General features: G+C 35.2%; 2 protein-coding genes across 11 annotated transcripts; one reads left to right on the top strand and one right to left on the bottom strand.

The window, feature by feature from the left end:
* On the bottom strand, window positions 1-9087 carry LOC113732184 (mediator of RNA polymerase II transcription subunit 19a-like). Of its 9 annotated transcripts, none has more exons than XR_011840856.1 (7): window positions 8600-9087; window positions 5201-5279; window positions 4408-4697; window positions 3987-4220; window positions 3604-3669; window positions 3315-3467; window positions 1-481 (listed from the first exon to the last, which is right to left on the bottom strand). XR_011840856.1 is itself a non-coding variant. In XM_072080631.1 (7 exons), the coding sequence occupies exons 2-7, from the start codon at window positions 5229-5231 to the stop codon at window positions 467-469; spliced, it is 675 nt and encodes a 224-aa protein (XP_071936732.1). In that variant the 5' UTR covers window positions 5232-5279; window positions 8600-9087; the 3' UTR covers window positions 1-466. The 9 variants fall into 9 exon arrangements, 6 of the variants coding, with proteins under 6 accessions (XP_071936732.1, XP_071936747.1, XP_071936743.1 ...); XR_011840857.1 differs by having other exon boundaries at window positions 1-478; XR_011840862.1 differs by having other exon boundaries at window positions 3604-3663.
* A 2209-nt stretch (window positions 9088-11296) lies between these two features.
* Window positions 11297-17126, top strand: LOC113732211 (uncharacterized). Of its 2 annotated transcripts, XM_027257880.2 has the most exons (8): window positions 11297-12212; window positions 13363-13462; window positions 14033-14098; window positions 15087-15198; window positions 15353-15435; window positions 16055-16116; window positions 16367-16478; window positions 16671-17126. In XM_027257880.2, exons 1-7 carry the CDS (start codon window positions 11974-11976, stop codon window positions 16431-16433), a joined length of 729 nt encoding a protein of 242 aa, XP_027113681.2. In that variant the 5' UTR covers window positions 11297-11973; the 3' UTR covers window positions 16434-16478; window positions 16671-17126. The 2 variants fall into 2 exon arrangements, with proteins under 2 accessions (XP_027113681.2, XP_027113672.2); XM_027257871.2 differs by lacking the exon at window positions 16367-16478 and having other exon boundaries at window positions 11303-12212.
* The last annotated feature ends 545 nt before the right edge of the window (window positions 17127-17671 follow it).

Genomic DNA, 17671 nt, shown 5'->3' with positions numbered 1-17671 from the left:
TAGTATCAATTGAAGCTATATTCTGATATTTACAATGAAATGTCTAGCCCTGATAAATAAGCCATCAATTATTCCATTATACAGAAAATTAATTCCTTCGAAAGAGACAAGTTCTCCTACACAGAATAAAAGATGTCCGCCCTCCTCTCTGACCAAAATGGGAATGAAATTAGAATACACATTCACCTATCTCAGCCTATTCATTCTTTACTACCGAGAACTGCAACTTGGCTATGACTACTTGTAAAACTTGATCGGACTCTTTAAAGGAAACAAAACACCAGGGCAACAATGGAAAGAAAGTATACACCACCTGAGATATCTAGATGCACATTAAGTAAGACAGACTCAAAAACATTCAACATCACTGTCAATATACGAATATACACTGATGATTTCCAGCATTTTGAACCCTTCAAAAAAATTTACGTCAACAGGTGAATTCACCTTCTGGGCACTCTTTTGGTTAATCCAGAGACTTCTGCACGGAAAGATATAATGCAATATAATGAAACACCAGATACACAGTCATCAGTCTTTTGGTTTATTTCTAAAGTAAAAATCAAATATTCATCAAAAGGGCAATAAGTAATGAATGTAAAGACCCAGAGGTAATGCTGCTCATTACAATAAGACACATTCCAATGGAGAGATTTTCCCTATCAGGGTGTGGACATTATTGAGAACTCGGCAAATTCATGAATATGAGCATGACAATTGGCTTGACTGAAAGGAGAAAAAAGATTCAGATTCTGTTGTGTTAAAGATCCAGATTCAAAAATATAGGCCTTAAACCCAAGATCCTATCCCCTATTTCCAACCGTTAAGACTTGAACCAACTCGGTTTTATTCAAAAGAATGGTCATTTTCCCCAATCCAGACACCCCCAGGGGGTCAGTTATAAATTGCATTGCAAGAGTGGGAGATTTCAAAATGCATTTGATTCACAAACAACTCTTTGGCAGATAAATCTTAAAATCAACATCTTAAAAAGGGCACTAAATGGAGGAGAGAAAAAGGGGCCTGCCTCGAAGGCTATCCTAGACTATAGCATGTTCTGATGAATAAAAATAATATTATTGCTTAATGAGATAAATGATTTCAAAACATGCATTTCTTCATCTGCATTTTCACTTTCTCAAGGTTGCACAACAATAGGTCATCAAAGATCAAGCTACACGATTCTCCACACTGAGAAGCAATACAAGAATGACTACATGCCTGAATTGCATTTCAGAGCCCATTTTTTTAACAGTAAAACATTCAAATTAACTGTTAAGCAGATAAAATCACACTCTCCAATAGCAGCTTATTTTTTCCACATATGTGAAGGTGCCAAATATCATCCCCAATGTTGCATACTATACAAGTAAGACTGGCAGATCTATTACTTCATACTGGGAGAAGATTGAAAGAACAAACGACGTCAAATTGTAGATGTTGTAAGACTACAAGTTACAATATTCTTTGAGTTTCCACATTTGACTCATCATACTCAACAATGCCCACAAAGATTCCAATCCGAGGCTTTTACAAGATCCCCAGTTAACGAGATATTTCTACTGGATAATATTACCATTCCTTTGATTTTCCATTTTAGACCCATAAGTCTATCCAAGACTTCTAGTGATACAACTTACCAACACATCTCTGATTACCAATATTACCTTTTTCTTTGAGTTTCCAATTTAGACCACACTTAATCCATGCTGCAAATTGTCAACAAGACTTGAATCAAAGGCCATGTTTAGTTTCAATTACCAGTGGAAGGGACCATAAATTCCTTAAAAGAGGGGAGAAATGCATACTGCTACAATGAAGGGAAAAAATATAATTTCTTCAATCTATATTTAAATCAGAAGTTAGGATTTTTCAGAGAGAAGGGGGGAAAAGTTTCTTCTACCATCTCCTTCTCAACATCATTTTATTTTTAACTATCCTTTTCTTTTCACAATCCTTAACTACATTTTCCAAAAAACCATAATAACCAAATCCTATTCTTTACACAAGCCTTAACTTCATCTTCTTGTATTACCAGTCATCCTCCAACAACCATAATAACTCCAAAGCTTAGCAAAAAGAAATCTTGCGTCCAGAGAGGATATGCATATGGTTGATGAAATTGCAGTCATTTAATCTTCTGACATGGCAAATCGCTAACCGAGCCTATTTAGCCCTTGAAGCTAAGTTCTTGAGTGTGGTCGAGGCCTAATGGAAATTTCGCGGCAAGGAAAGATGCTAGAAAGAAGACAGAAGCTGCTCCAAGGAGCCTGGATCTAGTGTTGGACCCTAGATCTCTCAGTTAATATTGATAAAACTGCAGGAAGGTGGAAATTGAGTCACAGAACCAATCCCATAGAACATTTTGAAGGGGAGGCTTATTTCTATAATTCATTACATACTTTTTAAGTGAAGTAGCGGGTCAATTCATTCATCATTATATTCTGTTTACCTCAATTTCTTTCCATCAATTATCGGTCTATTTGGATGGCCTGTCTTTGGCCTGTTTTAGAAAACAAAGTTTGTTTAAAACAACATCTATAATAACAAAGTTTTAGAAGAACACCAAAAAGAAGTACATTAAATAGGACACCGGTGGTGGGTGGGGGAGGGTGAACGTAATCTTTTGAAAAACACAGAAAGTTTTCAGTGTTTTGGACAGACACCGGCATTTTTTCTAAAACAGATACAGCAAAGTAAACAAAAACCCAAAAAGCACACTATCCAAACGGATCCTATAGTCTTAACTGCATAACTTGCAAACAGTATCAAAAATCATATCATGAGCAACACTGGTAAAACAAAACAACACTCTGAGTAATATAAGATAATAGGCAAAGTGGCAGCATTGTTGGATTTCAACTTCATTCTTATCTCATCTATTATCCACCATAATTCAAATTTTTGGGGGTAGTCCAACACAAAATATACATAGGAATTCTTTTTTTTACGGAACTTTACGGAAATAGACAGAAAAGCAAGTTTTCTTCAGCTACCGACTTTTGGGGAAGGGTGATTACGAATTATATAGCATATTGCATCTTTACAGATGAAGTTGCTGGGAGAGAAGGAAAATTGCTTGCAGTACTATTCAATTTATGGAAGAAAATGTAATGTCAAAGAAACAATAACAAAATGCATTTGGGGATGTAGAAAGAATTGTTCATTCCTCTCAACAAGAGAAGAAAAAATATCATGCCAAAGAAGTTTAATTCTAGTAGAAACACAATAGTCATTATATGGAATTTGTCTTCTAATATAGGTCTTAGCAGGACATAATAGCAGGACATAGTCATTATATGGAATTTCTGTACCTCAGATATATGGACTTGAACAATAGTAAGTAAAGGACTCCTCCAAATTCTCAACTGCAACATCAGAGGACTAAAAAATTACAAAGAACTGTCTGCCTTTAATTAGCCTGCTACCTTTATCGCACCCATCTCATCAATCTTTGAGCTCTTATGCTGCAAGATTTGGAATTGTAAGAAGGCAACACAACTATGAAGAAGCTAGTTCAAATGACATAAAAAAAGCAGAACAGGTTAATAGTGACAGTCCAACCACAGGGAAATAGAATGAAAGAACATGTCAACCATGTACCTTACTTTTCTTGTGCTTGTGAACATCACTGAGATCTTCATCCCCATCATGCTTCCTTTTCTGAAACTCAATTAGGCAAAAGAGGTCTTAAATTAGATGTAGTACATCAAAACGTAGAAAGAAAGATATGACATCCCTACACATACAAAGTTTGATGGGTTACAGCAACTTGCCAAAACCATCAACAAAATTTACCCAGCAAATTTGGGTTCTAAATTCATAAATCACATAATTTGCTCAGTGATAATGGGCTAGTGATCATGAAAGGGCAATCAAATAAAGAATTAACCAATTAAAGTGAAAATTTATGGAGCATTATTACAAGTCGTGACACATGACTTTCGTTAAGGCATAGCAGTAGCAACAGAGCATAACATCCAAACCTTTTCATGATGTTTCTTTGAGTGCTCAGCACCAGAATCATGATGGCCACTTCTATCTTTCTTTTTCTCCTTGTCTTTATCTTTACTCCGATCTTTATGACGATGTTTGTGCTTCTTGTGTTCTTTATCCTTGTCCTTGTCCTTGTCCTTGTCCTTGTGCTTTTTATGCTTCTTTTCCTTGTCTTTAGACTCGCTTTTTGATTTTGCAGCTATGGTAGGAATACCCTTCTCAGACTTCAAAACACACCGATGATGCGACGTATCAGTACTCACCCATCAGGTATAAAAAGAGTAATGAAGCAAAACAAATAGAAAAAGAATCTCGGAAACCCTTGTTTTAAGTGAATCAACGACATAAAACAAAGAGCCATCGTGGATCATTAGCAGCTAAATCAACAAACTATAATAAGTAGACTCTTACAGGAGGCAGATCAACTGGTGCAGTCTCCCGTAATTGGAAGGCTTCTCTCAGAACATCTAGGTCAAATGGCTGTATGCGTGCATTTGCCTCTCTTGAAAAGGAAGTGTCCTGAATGAGCTGATCCAATTGCATACCTTCACCTTTCCTAATTTCTGTGTCTCCCACCACATTATGAAGATAGTGTGTATCGGAGATAGACAAGGGTAGTGACTTCTTACAGAAGAATTCGTGGTGAGGCAACAGTTTGTAGTGGCTTATAAGATCCACAGCACCTGTAAGTTCTCTAGGTCCTATTATCATAAATAGCACCAAATAGTTAGACGTTACACATTACGGAAACAAATCTTCGACATTTCAACAGACAATAAACATTTTAGGCAAACCTACACATGAAAGTTTCAAGTACGTTACCAAACACTTTGAGATACATTCCATAGAACAGAATAATCAAGTAAAAGAGCTCATTCTCACAGTAGCACAAGGCCAGTCAAAATTTAGAAGGGAATTAAATGGGGAAAAAACTAAGCAAGGAAGTCCGACACCGTAATTTCCTCAAAAGCCTGCTCCATTTGATTCATTCACAAGAAAGCAAATAGCAAAAGAGCCATCTTCTTATTCAATTCAAACCAACTTATGAAATGGATGGCATGCACACAAACTCTAGAAGTTAAAAAAAAAAATCTCAATCTCGATCTGATAGATTGAAAAACAAAATCATGCCAAACAAGAATGAATACACCATAATATGGTAAAAGGAAATTTCACGCAACATCTGATCCTTAAAGTATCTTACCTCTTCCAAACTTCTTGCTATCAGGATCCATCAATCAGCATCAAATATGTAAGAAGACCATTACAACCTGATATTTAACCTGCAAAAAATGGTATAAATCAGCAACTAAAATTGAATATAAATCCTTAGTTAAAAGAGCAAATGCAAAAGGCAACATCATGTTACTTAGTTCTCCTTCATCAAAGTGATTCAAATGTTAACAATCAGTAGTAAGTACCACCATAAAAAGCATGGGTATCAACAATTCAAATGAAAAGCGAAGATAATACCCGTCCATATCACTTTGATAGTCTTGCTTTTTTTTTTTCACACAATTTAAGAAAAATTTGTTAACTTTGCTGGAAGAGTAAATCTAACCTACTGTTTTTCTAAAATACCCTTACATTAATATTAGGAGTGTGACTAATCATTATACCTTTACATTAATTACAACAACAATACTGATGGAAAGTTGCACCGTTCAAGGCATGAACCAAAGCAATTATTGATAAAGAAATTAACTATATTAAATAAGGTAAGTTATACCCACTGATAACAAACATATTAATAAGGGTATTTTAGAGAAGTTAATTATATTTTTCAATTGGAAAGTGAACTATAATTTAGGGTGGATAAAAAAGGAAAACAAGACTATCAAAGTGGAATAGAGGGAGTAATTTATAAGGACAAATTGAACGGGCACCATCCTTCTTTAATATTGTATTGCCATTTCATAATAGTGTTAGGGGCTCCCACCTTTCAAAGAAAATACACAGGCACCATCTCCAAGATAAATAATTGAAAAAAAAGGAAAGGAAAACATGCAAAAATAACATGAACCTTTGTTGCTCTAATTAACTTCGTATGCTAAACAAGTACAGGTTGCCTAGGTTGGAGAAGATGTTGGGTATACGAGTAGCGGACTACTTCAAAACTCAAACAATCAAACAAGATTGATTAGAAAGAGCAGGGTAATGTAGATTGCAATATAGTAAGCTTACCACAAAAAGAGAATTAACAATGAAAGAAAATGAGGGCAATAAAGAAAGAAAAGAGGCTTTTGTATAAAGCCCATGGCAGCTTCAAAAGTACTCCCTCTGTCCCAAATTTAGAGACATTTTTTGGGACTGCAACTTTTTATGTACAGTAGATTATTATTGCCAGATGCTTTACTTCCAAATTTACCTCACTAGAAGTACATTAGACAGCTGAAGTTTGTGTTTTTCAAAGAGTCATAATTCTATGGGCCCCATCTCAATCAAATGCATCTCTTCATACGTTAAAGACACGCACCAATATTAGCCTTATAAAGTGGGAGTTGTCTTGCACACTCTTCTAGCTTCTCTAAATGGCAATATATAGTGGGTCCCACTAAATTTCTTGAGACTTTTTTACACATGCACTACGAGGTAAGAATGAAACTGTGGAAGGGAAAAATTTTAGCATGACTCTAATTTTGTGACAATGAAAAAGGTGAAACATGACATTAATAATGGGATTGAGGGAGTATCAATTGGACACATGAAATAGATGAATCTAATTTCCTTTTCGTTTGTTTCAAGAGATCCATCGATCACTTCCGCATACAAGCTAAAAATAAGAGGGGTCGGAATATAAATTTTGATATTTATCTTCTTTTTTTTTTATCTAATTTTTTCTGAGAATTTCTTGTATTTTCATCACCTTACCTAGGCCTAGCAAAGCACGGGGATGGTCTTTTTTCTGTAATCAATCAAGAGAAACCGAAACCCCTTTTTATTAGTTTACCTAAGAGTTACTCACTGGGTGGGTTGGTTGAAATTGCAGAATAGGTAGATGTTACAGACGATAAACAAATATCCAATAGTGCGTCGATCAGTTAATTCAATTAATTCAATCAGAATTGGGTATTAGCTCTCCATTTGGTTGGTACCATTCAATTGAATCCAACTCAATTGTTTCTTTATTCAAACAATGAATTTTCAAATTCAATCAATCTTAAGGAATTTATGAAGTTGCTCCTGTCCAGGCTTAGAAGGTCTCAACTTTTACACATGAAATAGACATCTCTATGTGCAGGGATAAGGCGAACTATACTTAGGCTCCACAGCACCTGGAGATTACAATAATAACATACTAGATATATTCTTAGAACCTAGCCAACATAATTGGCAACCAGTTTCTAAGCAACCATGTCATGACAAAACCTAAGACCTCGGGTAAACACTGCATGGCATTAATGCTCTAAATATTTCAGGATCTCCTGCTCCAAAATTCCAGGTGATCATAGCGCTTGATCTAAGGAGAAGCCAGTCCATGCCTATGCAAATATTGTACATTGGAATGGAAGCATGCTTCAGTATGCTTCTGGAGTCCCTAAACTACTGGTTGTTGTCATTGTAAACGGGGGCAATCAAATGATGTCAATAAACTAGGGAGACATACCATCCAGTTAGTGAGGCAATTACCTTTTATATCCACCTACCATATCGACCAGCATAGCATGCATTTAACGGTTACCATGTGACAACAGTATGTGTCACTCTAATGTTAAAATTTAAGTTGGCGCTTCTTAATACCTGCCAGATTTATACTTTTTCAAGTCAAAGGCCACACGCAACCTCCTGAAATGCCCATCATTTATCGTAGTTTTGAACTATATGTTGACCTGGGTAAATCAGAAAGCTTCTCCTGAATGCAACGTTGCAGATTAAAGTCTTCAACCTCACCATCCGACAGGTTTAACATTCTCAACTTTTTCATGTTGAGCACTCGAGAGTTCTCAATTTTGCCAGGTAAAATTCACAACTTTAACAAAATTCTCAACTTTGCAACGTAAGGTTCTAGAATTTGATAATGAAGTTCTTGCTTTGTAACATGGCAGCTCTAAAACTCCTTGGTAGATATACCTCCCATTTGAACACCGTTATTTTGTCAGCAATTTCAATATTGTCAACGGAAGAATCAAAATCCAACCGAAATACACATCAACTAATGAAGCGTATAACAGAGCAAAAAAACAGATGGCTAAGCTAAGAGCCAAAGTTCTGATATCCTCCCATGGTGAAATCCTGGAACTTCAATCACAACATATAGTTCTCTTATCTGCTAACAGCCAATGATTGCTCAAGAATTTATCCAAAAGTCACCTTAATGCTTCATAGAAACTACAAAGGCAACAATTAACTAAAAGTAGCCAGAAAAAGTAGAATAATCCCAGGAAAGGGCCAAGGAGTTAACTTCCATGACAATCAAAGATTCCATTTTTATCCCAGATATCCATCTAAAATTCCCAACAAAGAACAACCCAGCAAAAAATAAAAGGGCTATTGCGTGCACAATGATTCAGCAAAACAGTACCGAATTACACTCGTACACCCAGTCAAAATTTGAGGTACTGCTGGTCACTAATCAAGATTAAAAAAGAAAAGAAAAGCTCACCTCAGATTCCGAAGTGGTTCGCTCCGCTACTGATGCAGAAGAAACGGTGCTTCCGTCAAAGGCTTCCCGATTGGAGTGAAGAAGTTGAAGGTGGTGAGTTAGGGTATTGAGTTAGCAGATACTTCGTCGTTTTCAGCTGTTCTCTGTTACAGAAATAAAAACCCTAATTCTTGTTCCTGGAAAACTGGTGACTCCCACTCCGGTTATGAAAGAGGGAACGAAAATTGGGCTCCCTTCTTATTATTTTCTATATGTTGTCCGATGTCGTTTGGGGTGTCAATCTACTGCTATTGTGCTTTGTATTTCTGGGGCGAGGCATTGTGTCATTTTTTTCTTTTTTATGTTGTTTGGCTGGTGATATCGTCATCATGCACCGTGTTTCCCTTCCCGCAGCTGGAACGCTTTGACTTGATTGCCCTTCTATTCATGCTGTAGGAGGGGGTTTATTGTCATTTTACTCAGATACCAACTTATCCGGTTTCCCCCCCTGAGAGCGTAAGAATCCTTTTTTTTTTTTGGGAAAAATTTTTTTTGTTGCATTTCAATAATTTGATTTTGTTTGGATTAAAGATTATTTAAAATTCATTTATAATTATACTGTAACACTTTTTTATGGTGTGATATATATAATATAAAAATTATTACTTAAATAATATAAAAATAATTACAAAATATATTTATGATACATACGAAAATCTTATCACAAAATAATGACAAATCAAATACTAAATTTCTTTTTTTTTTTTTATTAAAGTGGGATGGTTTGAATTTGGGGCCTGTACTTATTCTCCTCTCCCATGAGCTACCCTGTCCATTCATCTCCTCAAGTTCTACACCTTCATTCATAGAATACTAGGAGCATTTTTTTTACACAAACTATATAGCATTTCAATAAAATGTAGGGAATATTAAAAGATAGCTAATTTTAGTGAAACAAGCATATTGCCCATCGAAATATGAGTGATTATAACTTATTAATAATGAATATTATCAACTCTGAAGTTATTATCCTTATTAGGACTATTGATTTGTGCATTTATATTTACACTAATAAAGTTTAAGGTACTAACAAAATTTTTAAGAGCAGAAGTCAAGCAAAGATACCTAGGGAATATTCTCATTTGCAAAAGATAAATATGGAGATTTATTATAGAGAAAATTCAGAATTAGTTAAAGCTATTATTGGTAACTATTAGAGTTTACCTTTTTGATTAATTTTTCTTATACTATCATACATTTAACATTAATAATGTATACACTGTTAAATATGAATGTATATAAAATTTACACCTTCATATATCAAACGATTATAATATATACATTGTTAATATATATAAGAAGATTTGCTTTTACTTTTTTTGCTATTAAAATTTTAAAATCTAAGATACAAGATCAAACAAGTGTGTCAAATAAATTTATTATCAAAAATAAAAATTTTAAACAAGGTGAAATAATAAAATAAGAACTTGTATTGTGTTGTTAAGTTCGTACAACTTATTTAAATATTAAAAAAATGATCGTGCTGTTTCATTGCCACGAGAGTAAAGCTTACTAGTCAACAATTCTTGCATCGGCACGAGATAAAAAAAAAAAAGCCGTGTACATGGTTGTACGGGTATAGGATATATTTTTCATTGCAAAACCACACTCGTACCAACAAAAAAAATGTAAACATACAAGATGTATCATGCGTAAAGAATAACAATTGATTTAAGGAGTTTAAATTGGTAAATAAATACTAAGTAAGGGTATGTGGGATTTTTTTAAATAATTCTTTTAACGCATATTTCAACTATATTTTTTATTTCGGATAAATTATATTCAAAAAATATATTTCTATAAAGAGTCTCGTGTAATTTATTGAGGGTCTTGCATGATGTCATTCAAGAACGACAAAAATATACACCTCTTTATTATTTAAGTAATTGTTACAAGCTGCAAGATGGTTACTTTTTCATGTAACTAATTTTTGCTTAGGTTTTTTCCCGAAAACTTGGCCTACTCTTTTTCTTTATGAAAGCTTAATAAAGGACTGTGACCAAAAATAAAAAATAAAAGCTTTATAAGAAACAAATATTGATAAAAATATAATTTTTTATTAATTGCACGCACATTAGAACATGCCTTAATCACTAGAGATAAAATAATTATGAGAAAGGTAGTATGGTAGGTTATTTTCTAATGCAATTTGATCCCAGTTGGTGATCAACAAAAAATGTAAATATATTTGGATATATCATGTTTAAAGGATGACAATCGATTTAGGGAGTTTAATTGGTAAGAACTCGGCAAGGGTACGAGGGATTTAAAAAAAAAAAATCTTAATACATATTTTAATTACGCTTTTATTTCACGTAAATTATATTAAAAAAAACACACAATTAGTAAATAGTGTTATTTTTAATCAGAGATTTCCGAGTCTCCTAAAAAAATATATATAATCCAAGAGAGCCTCTTATGTTTTGCCATGATGCCTAGTAGTTGATGTGACCTATTAACTTTTCTAGACGCCTATTCATAAATATTTGTAAAATCCAATTCCTTTTTAAAGTAATTTTGGGGCCTGATTTTGTGGTAGAACAAATGGGGTAGTATATCAATTGAACCGGAAAGTATGACGTGGATATCAATCATTGTACATATTTTGTTGGCAATTGAAAACACACCGGTACCTGCGTCTTTCACGCCCATACCCACTGTCCTATCTTTTATCCTATCCCAAAGAGCAGAACCACATTTTTCTACATCTGATGCAGATTTAATTATATTTAACAAACATTACGAGAAAAAGTTTAACATAATTAATAATTTCGGGAGATCTAGAGATTATTCACCAGAGACGAGATTTCACATCTTACAATGAATAAGCAAATAACAGGTTGAAAATAAATCGCCAGGTATGGTACTCAGAAAAATAGGTATGTCAATTCCTCTCCAAATTAAAAGAAAAAAAGAAAAGCCCTAAAATGAACAGGACAGCCTAATCGGGAAATGACTGAGATTCCCTTTCCTTGAGTGAAGTTGCTTAAATTAGCAGCCAAAAAAAGGTTTTAAGCAGCCAAAAAAAGGAATCGACCACACCTCAATTTCCGTACAGATTTTCCGCTTTCTCCCATCCTCTTTCCTTTCTTCCCTACACCATTTCCAAATTCCTTTGGTTGTATGTAACTAGCAAATAAACTATCTTAATCTTCACAGTTCTCCCTTGCGTCAGCACATGTGTTCAGCTCTATCCATTAGCAGACTCTTTACATATCCACTGCCCGACTGTTAATTTTTTTAGGGAAAAGAATATTGTCGAATTTCATCCAATAATCCAAACCGGTCGTGAATTTAGCTTTTAGAAGTTGGGCCGTCGACAAAATTTGAACTTGATGGCTGCGAGTGCGAATCCATCTGCTGCTGCTGCTGGTGGTGGTCAGAATAATGGTAATAGCAACAGCAATCACAGCAATAATAACGGCCAAAGAGCAAATGGCGCCACCAATAACGGTCTCTCCGTTCCTGAAAATTCCGTTTTGGGGCCTAACCAGGCGGGGCTCATGCACGACCCCGGTGTTAATACCGACTGGACATCCGAAGAACAGTCCCTTTTGGAAGATTTGCTCAACAAGTCAGTAATTTTTTGTCCTAAGCAAAAACTTTGACTTTATTTTTTGAATTTATAAACTTGTGCAAAAGTTTAGGTTAGTTTGTGTGTTTGGTGGATCTGTGCGGTTAATTTAGACTCTTCAAAATCGTTCATGTAGCTGAATTTTCTTTGATTTAAGTTCATGTGCTCGTTTTTGCGTGCTATGCGTATTAACTGGTGTGACAGAATTTTACTCTCAATGAAGAACTACTATGTACAAAAGAAAAATAAATAAAGTTGCAACAAGTCAAGTTATGCAAAATAAACTGCATCAAAAACAAACTTTGTGCAACAACTGATAAATTATCTCACCTGAAGAATATATAATAGAAAAGTGTTTAGGAAATTTTTTTTTTATCTGGTTATGCGTTGAATGTACGTTTCCAACTGGCATATGATCACGTACGACATACGGACAGAGTTGAATTGATGTCAAATTCATTTGCTGTCAAGATTGTTAACAGCTCTCGTCATCTCTAATGGAATGTGTTTCATTCTTTTTCATTCTCTTTTAATCTTGTCCTTGTGTTGATGGTGGTATAGCTGCCTGAACATCAATTTATTGGTAACGAAGTGAATGTGAGATGATGTGACCATTTATCATACCGGAAAGCTACAAAGATTTTGTTTGTGGAATTATCAACCTAGGCTGAGCATGTGTTTCTCTTTGCCACCAGCTACGCTCAATGTTCTGATATTCTTTTATCATTTATTTCTTGGTCTTCGTGTTTTTTTGGGGGGGGGGGGGGAGGAGGAGGAGGTTATTATAGTAGTCTAGACTCTGGTCTAATTTTGGATATGCTAGTGGGTCAACTCTTTAGGTGGCCAAAAATATGTCTTTCATTTTCAGAGGCGGTACATGTGTAAGCTTTATGTTTACTTCTAAGTTGTAAATGATTTGGTTTAGACACTAAAATTCAAAAGTTTGAACTTGGTATGATTGATAGCACAATCTCTTAATGATTTAGTCATTTTAACTTTGTTCCTTTGTACTCCATAAATGTCGTTTCTGAAGTTTCAACATTGATTAGGTAATCCAATCATTGTATTTTCTAGTTGTGCTTATCCATGTAGTTACAGTACCCATGCATGGGAGACTTATATTAAGTTGACAAATGGATGGGTCCTGCAGATATTCATCAGATGGAATTATTGTTCGATATGCTAAAATTGCTGGGCAGTTAAATGATAAAACAGTTCGTGATGTAGCATTGCGTTGCAGATGGATGAATGTAAGCTTTCCATATTCATATCTCTCTCCCCTCCCCCCAACCCCCTTCTTTCTTCCCGCATTCCACTTTCTGATATTGAAGAAACTTTTATCTTAAGCTATAAATTGTTATGCGCATCTTGATGAGATTAAAGGTGCCCAAAAAAAAAAGCACATGTTTAATGGAGTGCCTTTTCACAACAGTGAGGTTGCTCTACTGCTGAATTAGGTGTCAAGGATTTGATGTTTTAAAGTGGCTTCAGTTCATGCAGGGTAGTAAGGCAGCATACACTTCGTTCTTGTTAGACCTTACGGTATTGGAAGTTGCATTCTAATTTAACTTGATTTCTTTTCAAACATTTGATTGCCTTGAGAGGTCAATCTAAGCGACATTCTAGTGTTTTTCTCGTGATTTTCAAACGATGATGGATGAAAGTTGTATTTATAGTTTACTGGTCCCCTGTTACCCTTTCTTAAATGTAGGAGCAAAGCAAAGAAAGGCATGCTATTCAGAGGGGTTGATTTTCCTTTTGACTAATTAGTATGTCCTACGGTGTTGTACCACTAAAAGTCATGCCTTTCTCTTTTGCAGAAGAAGGAAAATGGCAAGCGACGGAAGGATGACCATAATTCAGCAAGGAAAAGTAAAGACAAAAAGGTATTGCCTTACTGCAGGTTGTCATCTCTGCCTTGCTTGAAATCCACAATTGTGAGATTCAGAGGTTTCTTAATTTGTGCTGCAACCATTTTTTCCTTCAACACTATTTGGTCTTTGGTAGAATAAATTACACTCATGAACACCACCATATTGCTGTATCGAGCCATAATGAAACATGAGATTTATTGTGACCAAGGCGCCAACCTTACCCCTGAGGCAGGCATGGGGCTTTGTGTTTAGGAGTAAGCTATTCGACCAATGTAGAAAGTCAAATGATTTAAACCAGAGATGTCTGGAGTTGTTTTGCTTAATATTTTTCTTATTAAAGAAAGCGAAGTTGCTTTTGCATTTAGATATTCCCTTCAAAATCTATATTTAGTCGTCTTAATCCAATAATGACAATTAGCTTTATAGCAGATGCCGTTAGTTTGTTGTCCACCTGCCTGCTCTGTTGCTTCTGATTTGCCTCCTTCAGTGCTTCCATCTTAATGCTCGCCTGCTGATTGTTGCTTTGAGATGCTTATCTTGCATACCACATATTTCTGTTGCAGTAAGTTGATGGAGGTCTATTTGGACCACTATTGAGAATAGGACTGCGGGGCAAGTTTTAGACTTTGTTACGCCATTTGGGACTTGGTTGTGATGGGGTTGAAGGAACACCAATCTGATGGCTGTTACATCTAGATTTGTGCTGGTTTTTAATGCTGATGGGCCTTGATCAACTTGATGGAATGGGATCTGGCTCTCTTGTATCAGGAGAATGGAACCTATGTAGTTCACTTAAACAACACATCCATTTTAGTAACGTATTGATCTTCTATACACTGGCAGTGTGTTGGGCTTCGATATATGACTACTAAACTTAATATGGATTTGAAATCTAAATTTTACATATGTGGCATGCATCCAACCCTGCTAATGTGTACACCGTCAGTGTGCGGAAGATTAATCCTTCGTTTTATGTTTTAATTTATTTTTTGGCTCCCAGGAAAAAGTTACAGATTCTCTTCCAAAGTCTCATGCGGGTAACCGTACAAATGGCCCACCCTATGCTCAGTCAGTGATGTCCATGGACAGTGATGATGGCATCTCTTATAAAGGTTGGTCGACAGTTTTATGCGTTAGTGGGTAACTATATAAATCTTCCGTTCCTCTCCCGCTTCTAATCATGAAATGCAAGGCTGGATGGCTGATATGTTCTGTCTGATCAGTATATTGCTCCTCTTTCTCTTGATCAACATTTGTGCTTTTCAGCAATAGGTGGTGCAACTGGACAGCTTCTTGAGCAAAATGCTCAAGCCTTGGACCAAATTTCTGCAAATTTTGCTGCTTTCAAGGTGATTAAAGTTTTTGATTCTTTCTCTTGAGAAGTTTTTTTTCTTCACTCTAAGGAAGAACAGGAGGCTAGTAGTCTCATGTAGTTGCAGTTTCCTGATGCCATTTTCAACTGAATATTGAAACTAATAATTAGGTTGCTTCCTACCCAACTTTGATTTCTTTTGCTGCTGGCAGTTATTGAAGCCCAGCTTTGTGGTTGAAAAATGATGCAATCTTCTAAAACTGAGAGTTCTGGCAATATTTTATTCTGGAATTCTTACTATTCCTTGTAATTGAGGAATGATGTGTTATGTCATAGTGAGGTTTTCTCTTTTCATTTGTTATCTTGTGTCAGATGATATCAGTGATTGTCCAGCAGTGACAATAATTGAAATAAGTCTAGCTGCGTAAATGGAAATATGCAGTTCTCTTACGACAGTGTTATGAAAAGTTTTCTGTCACTCTGCAATGGTATTGTCTACATTATTAGTGATGTCGCTTGAGAATTTCTTCATGCTATTGGCGTTCTATATAATTTCTGTTCATTGACATCTTTGGCATTTATATTACTGCAAAACTTAGTCCCTGGTTGTGAACAGCTAATATTGACAGTGCTTTTCTTATCCAAATTTTTTGCAGATACAAGAGAATATAAATCTCTTTTGCCAAGCTCGAAACAATATCCTTAGCATCATGAACGAGTACGTCATGCTGGCCAGTTTGCCTACAATTTTTGCATGTTTTTGTTTTACATTAAGAGAAACTTAATGTTATCCTTCACGTTTTTTCACCTGTCCTCCTGAATTTTCATTTTTTTTTTCCTGTATTGTTCCTTTCTTTTGATTTTAAAATCCTAAACCTGCTTTGATCTTCCAGAAAAAAAGGGGTTCATGACATTTGATCCTGATACGCCTCTAAAAGATGTTTTTTTTTTTCCCATTTAATTTGTAGACGGTTTCTTTATCTAAATACCGTTTCAATGGACCATGGTTCAAACTGCATAGGGACTTTTCAGTAGTTAAGATCTGGATGATTATTCCCCAGGGAAGGGCGTTTACAAATGGTAAGAGCAAGAAGACACATTCTGAGGAAATGATTGGACAGTATTTATGCTAATTGTCAAGAGAGTTTAAAATGATATGTTGAGTTGAGAACTCCACTGGAACTCTGTTTTCGTTTTTTCAACTGAACTATTAGTTCTTATGATTGTCCACAACTGCCATGTGTGATAATGTGAGCTGGCTTGTACATGCAGCTTGAATGACCTGCCAGAGATAATGAAGCAGATGCCGCCGCTTCCTGTGAAGCTGAACGAAGATCTTGCCAACAACATTCTTCCTCGGGCGTCCTTGCCTAAGAAATCTTGAGATGCTGGCTGGCTCTCCTCATGTGGGCTGCTCACTCATGATGCTTTTGACTGTGTCCCTGGAATTGGGACCATTGTGATTAACAGATAGCTAAATAAACAGGCTAATTATGTCTAGTTGTTCTGCTACATAAAGTTTAGATTTATCTTGTGCTGTTGTTTATTTTTCATTTTTTTTAGGAGTAATTTGTCGATTGTGTATACGGTTGGTTGGCTCATAGTCGCGTAAGAAGGATTTTTTTTTTTTTTTTCCTTTTTTGGTCAAAAACGTGAGAAGGATTTTTCACCCTGTAAATCTTTTTTCCTGTGAAAAGCGGTGAATGCAGGATTTGTGGTTTATAATAAGTAGGGAATCGTAAACTCCTGATGATGGCTTTACCTTTCGTTGTCATTTCTCAAAGAACCTCTCAACTCATTTAAGGATAAATTGAAGGGATGCGCGACCAGACAATCTTACTTAAGTGCAGGGATTTGCTCACCTTATGTTTAATATTTCATTTGGTGGCCAGGCCTCCGAAAGAGAGTTGAAGCTCTTCACAAATACGTACATCAAAAAATGAATATGATACGGCAAAATTTAACAGCAACAAATGTGGGTATTGTTAATGTGGCAAAATTCTATAATAGTAACTTTACTCTTATATTTTTTCAAAATATGAAGATATACGAAGATAGTGATATATATATATATATATATATATATATATATATATATAATTTAAATCATTCATTGCAATTATGGTATATAAAAATTAAAAATACTTATTTTACTATTCAATTATACTTATTTCATCATATATTTGTGAACTTATTTTACTATTTAATCATATTTATTTCATCATATGTTTGTGAATTTAAGTTGAGAGCGTGATTCTCGAAAGGAATTATAG

The sequence above is a fragment of the Coffea arabica genome, chromosome 1c, assembly GCF_036785885.1.
Source record: "Coffea arabica cultivar ET-39 chromosome 1c, Coffea Arabica ET-39 HiFi, whole genome shotgun sequence".
In the NCBI taxonomy this organism is placed as follows: domain Eukaryota; kingdom Viridiplantae; phylum Streptophyta; class Magnoliopsida; order Gentianales; family Rubiaceae; genus Coffea; species Coffea arabica.
The sequence above is the reverse complement of the archived record's forward strand: the minus strand, read 5'-3'. Positions and strand labels throughout refer to the sequence as shown.

Excerpts from the sequence above, each read along its gene's own strand:
- LOC113732184 (XM_072080631.1), bottom strand. The coding sequence starts at position 5,231 with ATGGATCCTGATAGCAAGAAGTTTGGAAGAG. Across the intron at positions 4,698-5,200 it reads TAGCAAGAAGTTTGGAAGAG|GACCTAGAGAACTTACAGGT; the intron begins GTAAGATACTTT and ends TTATGATAATAG. Across the intron at positions 3,670-3,986 it reads CAAAGAAACATCATGAAAAG|TTTCAGAAAAGGAAGCATGA; the intron begins GTTTGGATGTTA and ends TGCCTAATTGAG.
- LOC113732211 (XM_027257871.2), top strand. The coding sequence starts at position 11,974 with ATGGCTGCGAGTGCGAATCCATCTGCTGCTGCTGCTGGTGGTGGTCAG. Across the intron at positions 12,213-13,362 it reads TTGGAAGATTTGCTCAACAA|ATATTCATCAGATGGAATTA; the intron begins GTCAGTAATTTT and ends TGGGTCCTGCAG. Across the intron at positions 14,099-15,086 it reads GGAAAAGTAAAGACAAAAAG|GAAAAAGTTACAGATTCTCT; the intron begins GTATTGCCTTAC and ends TTTGGCTCCCAG.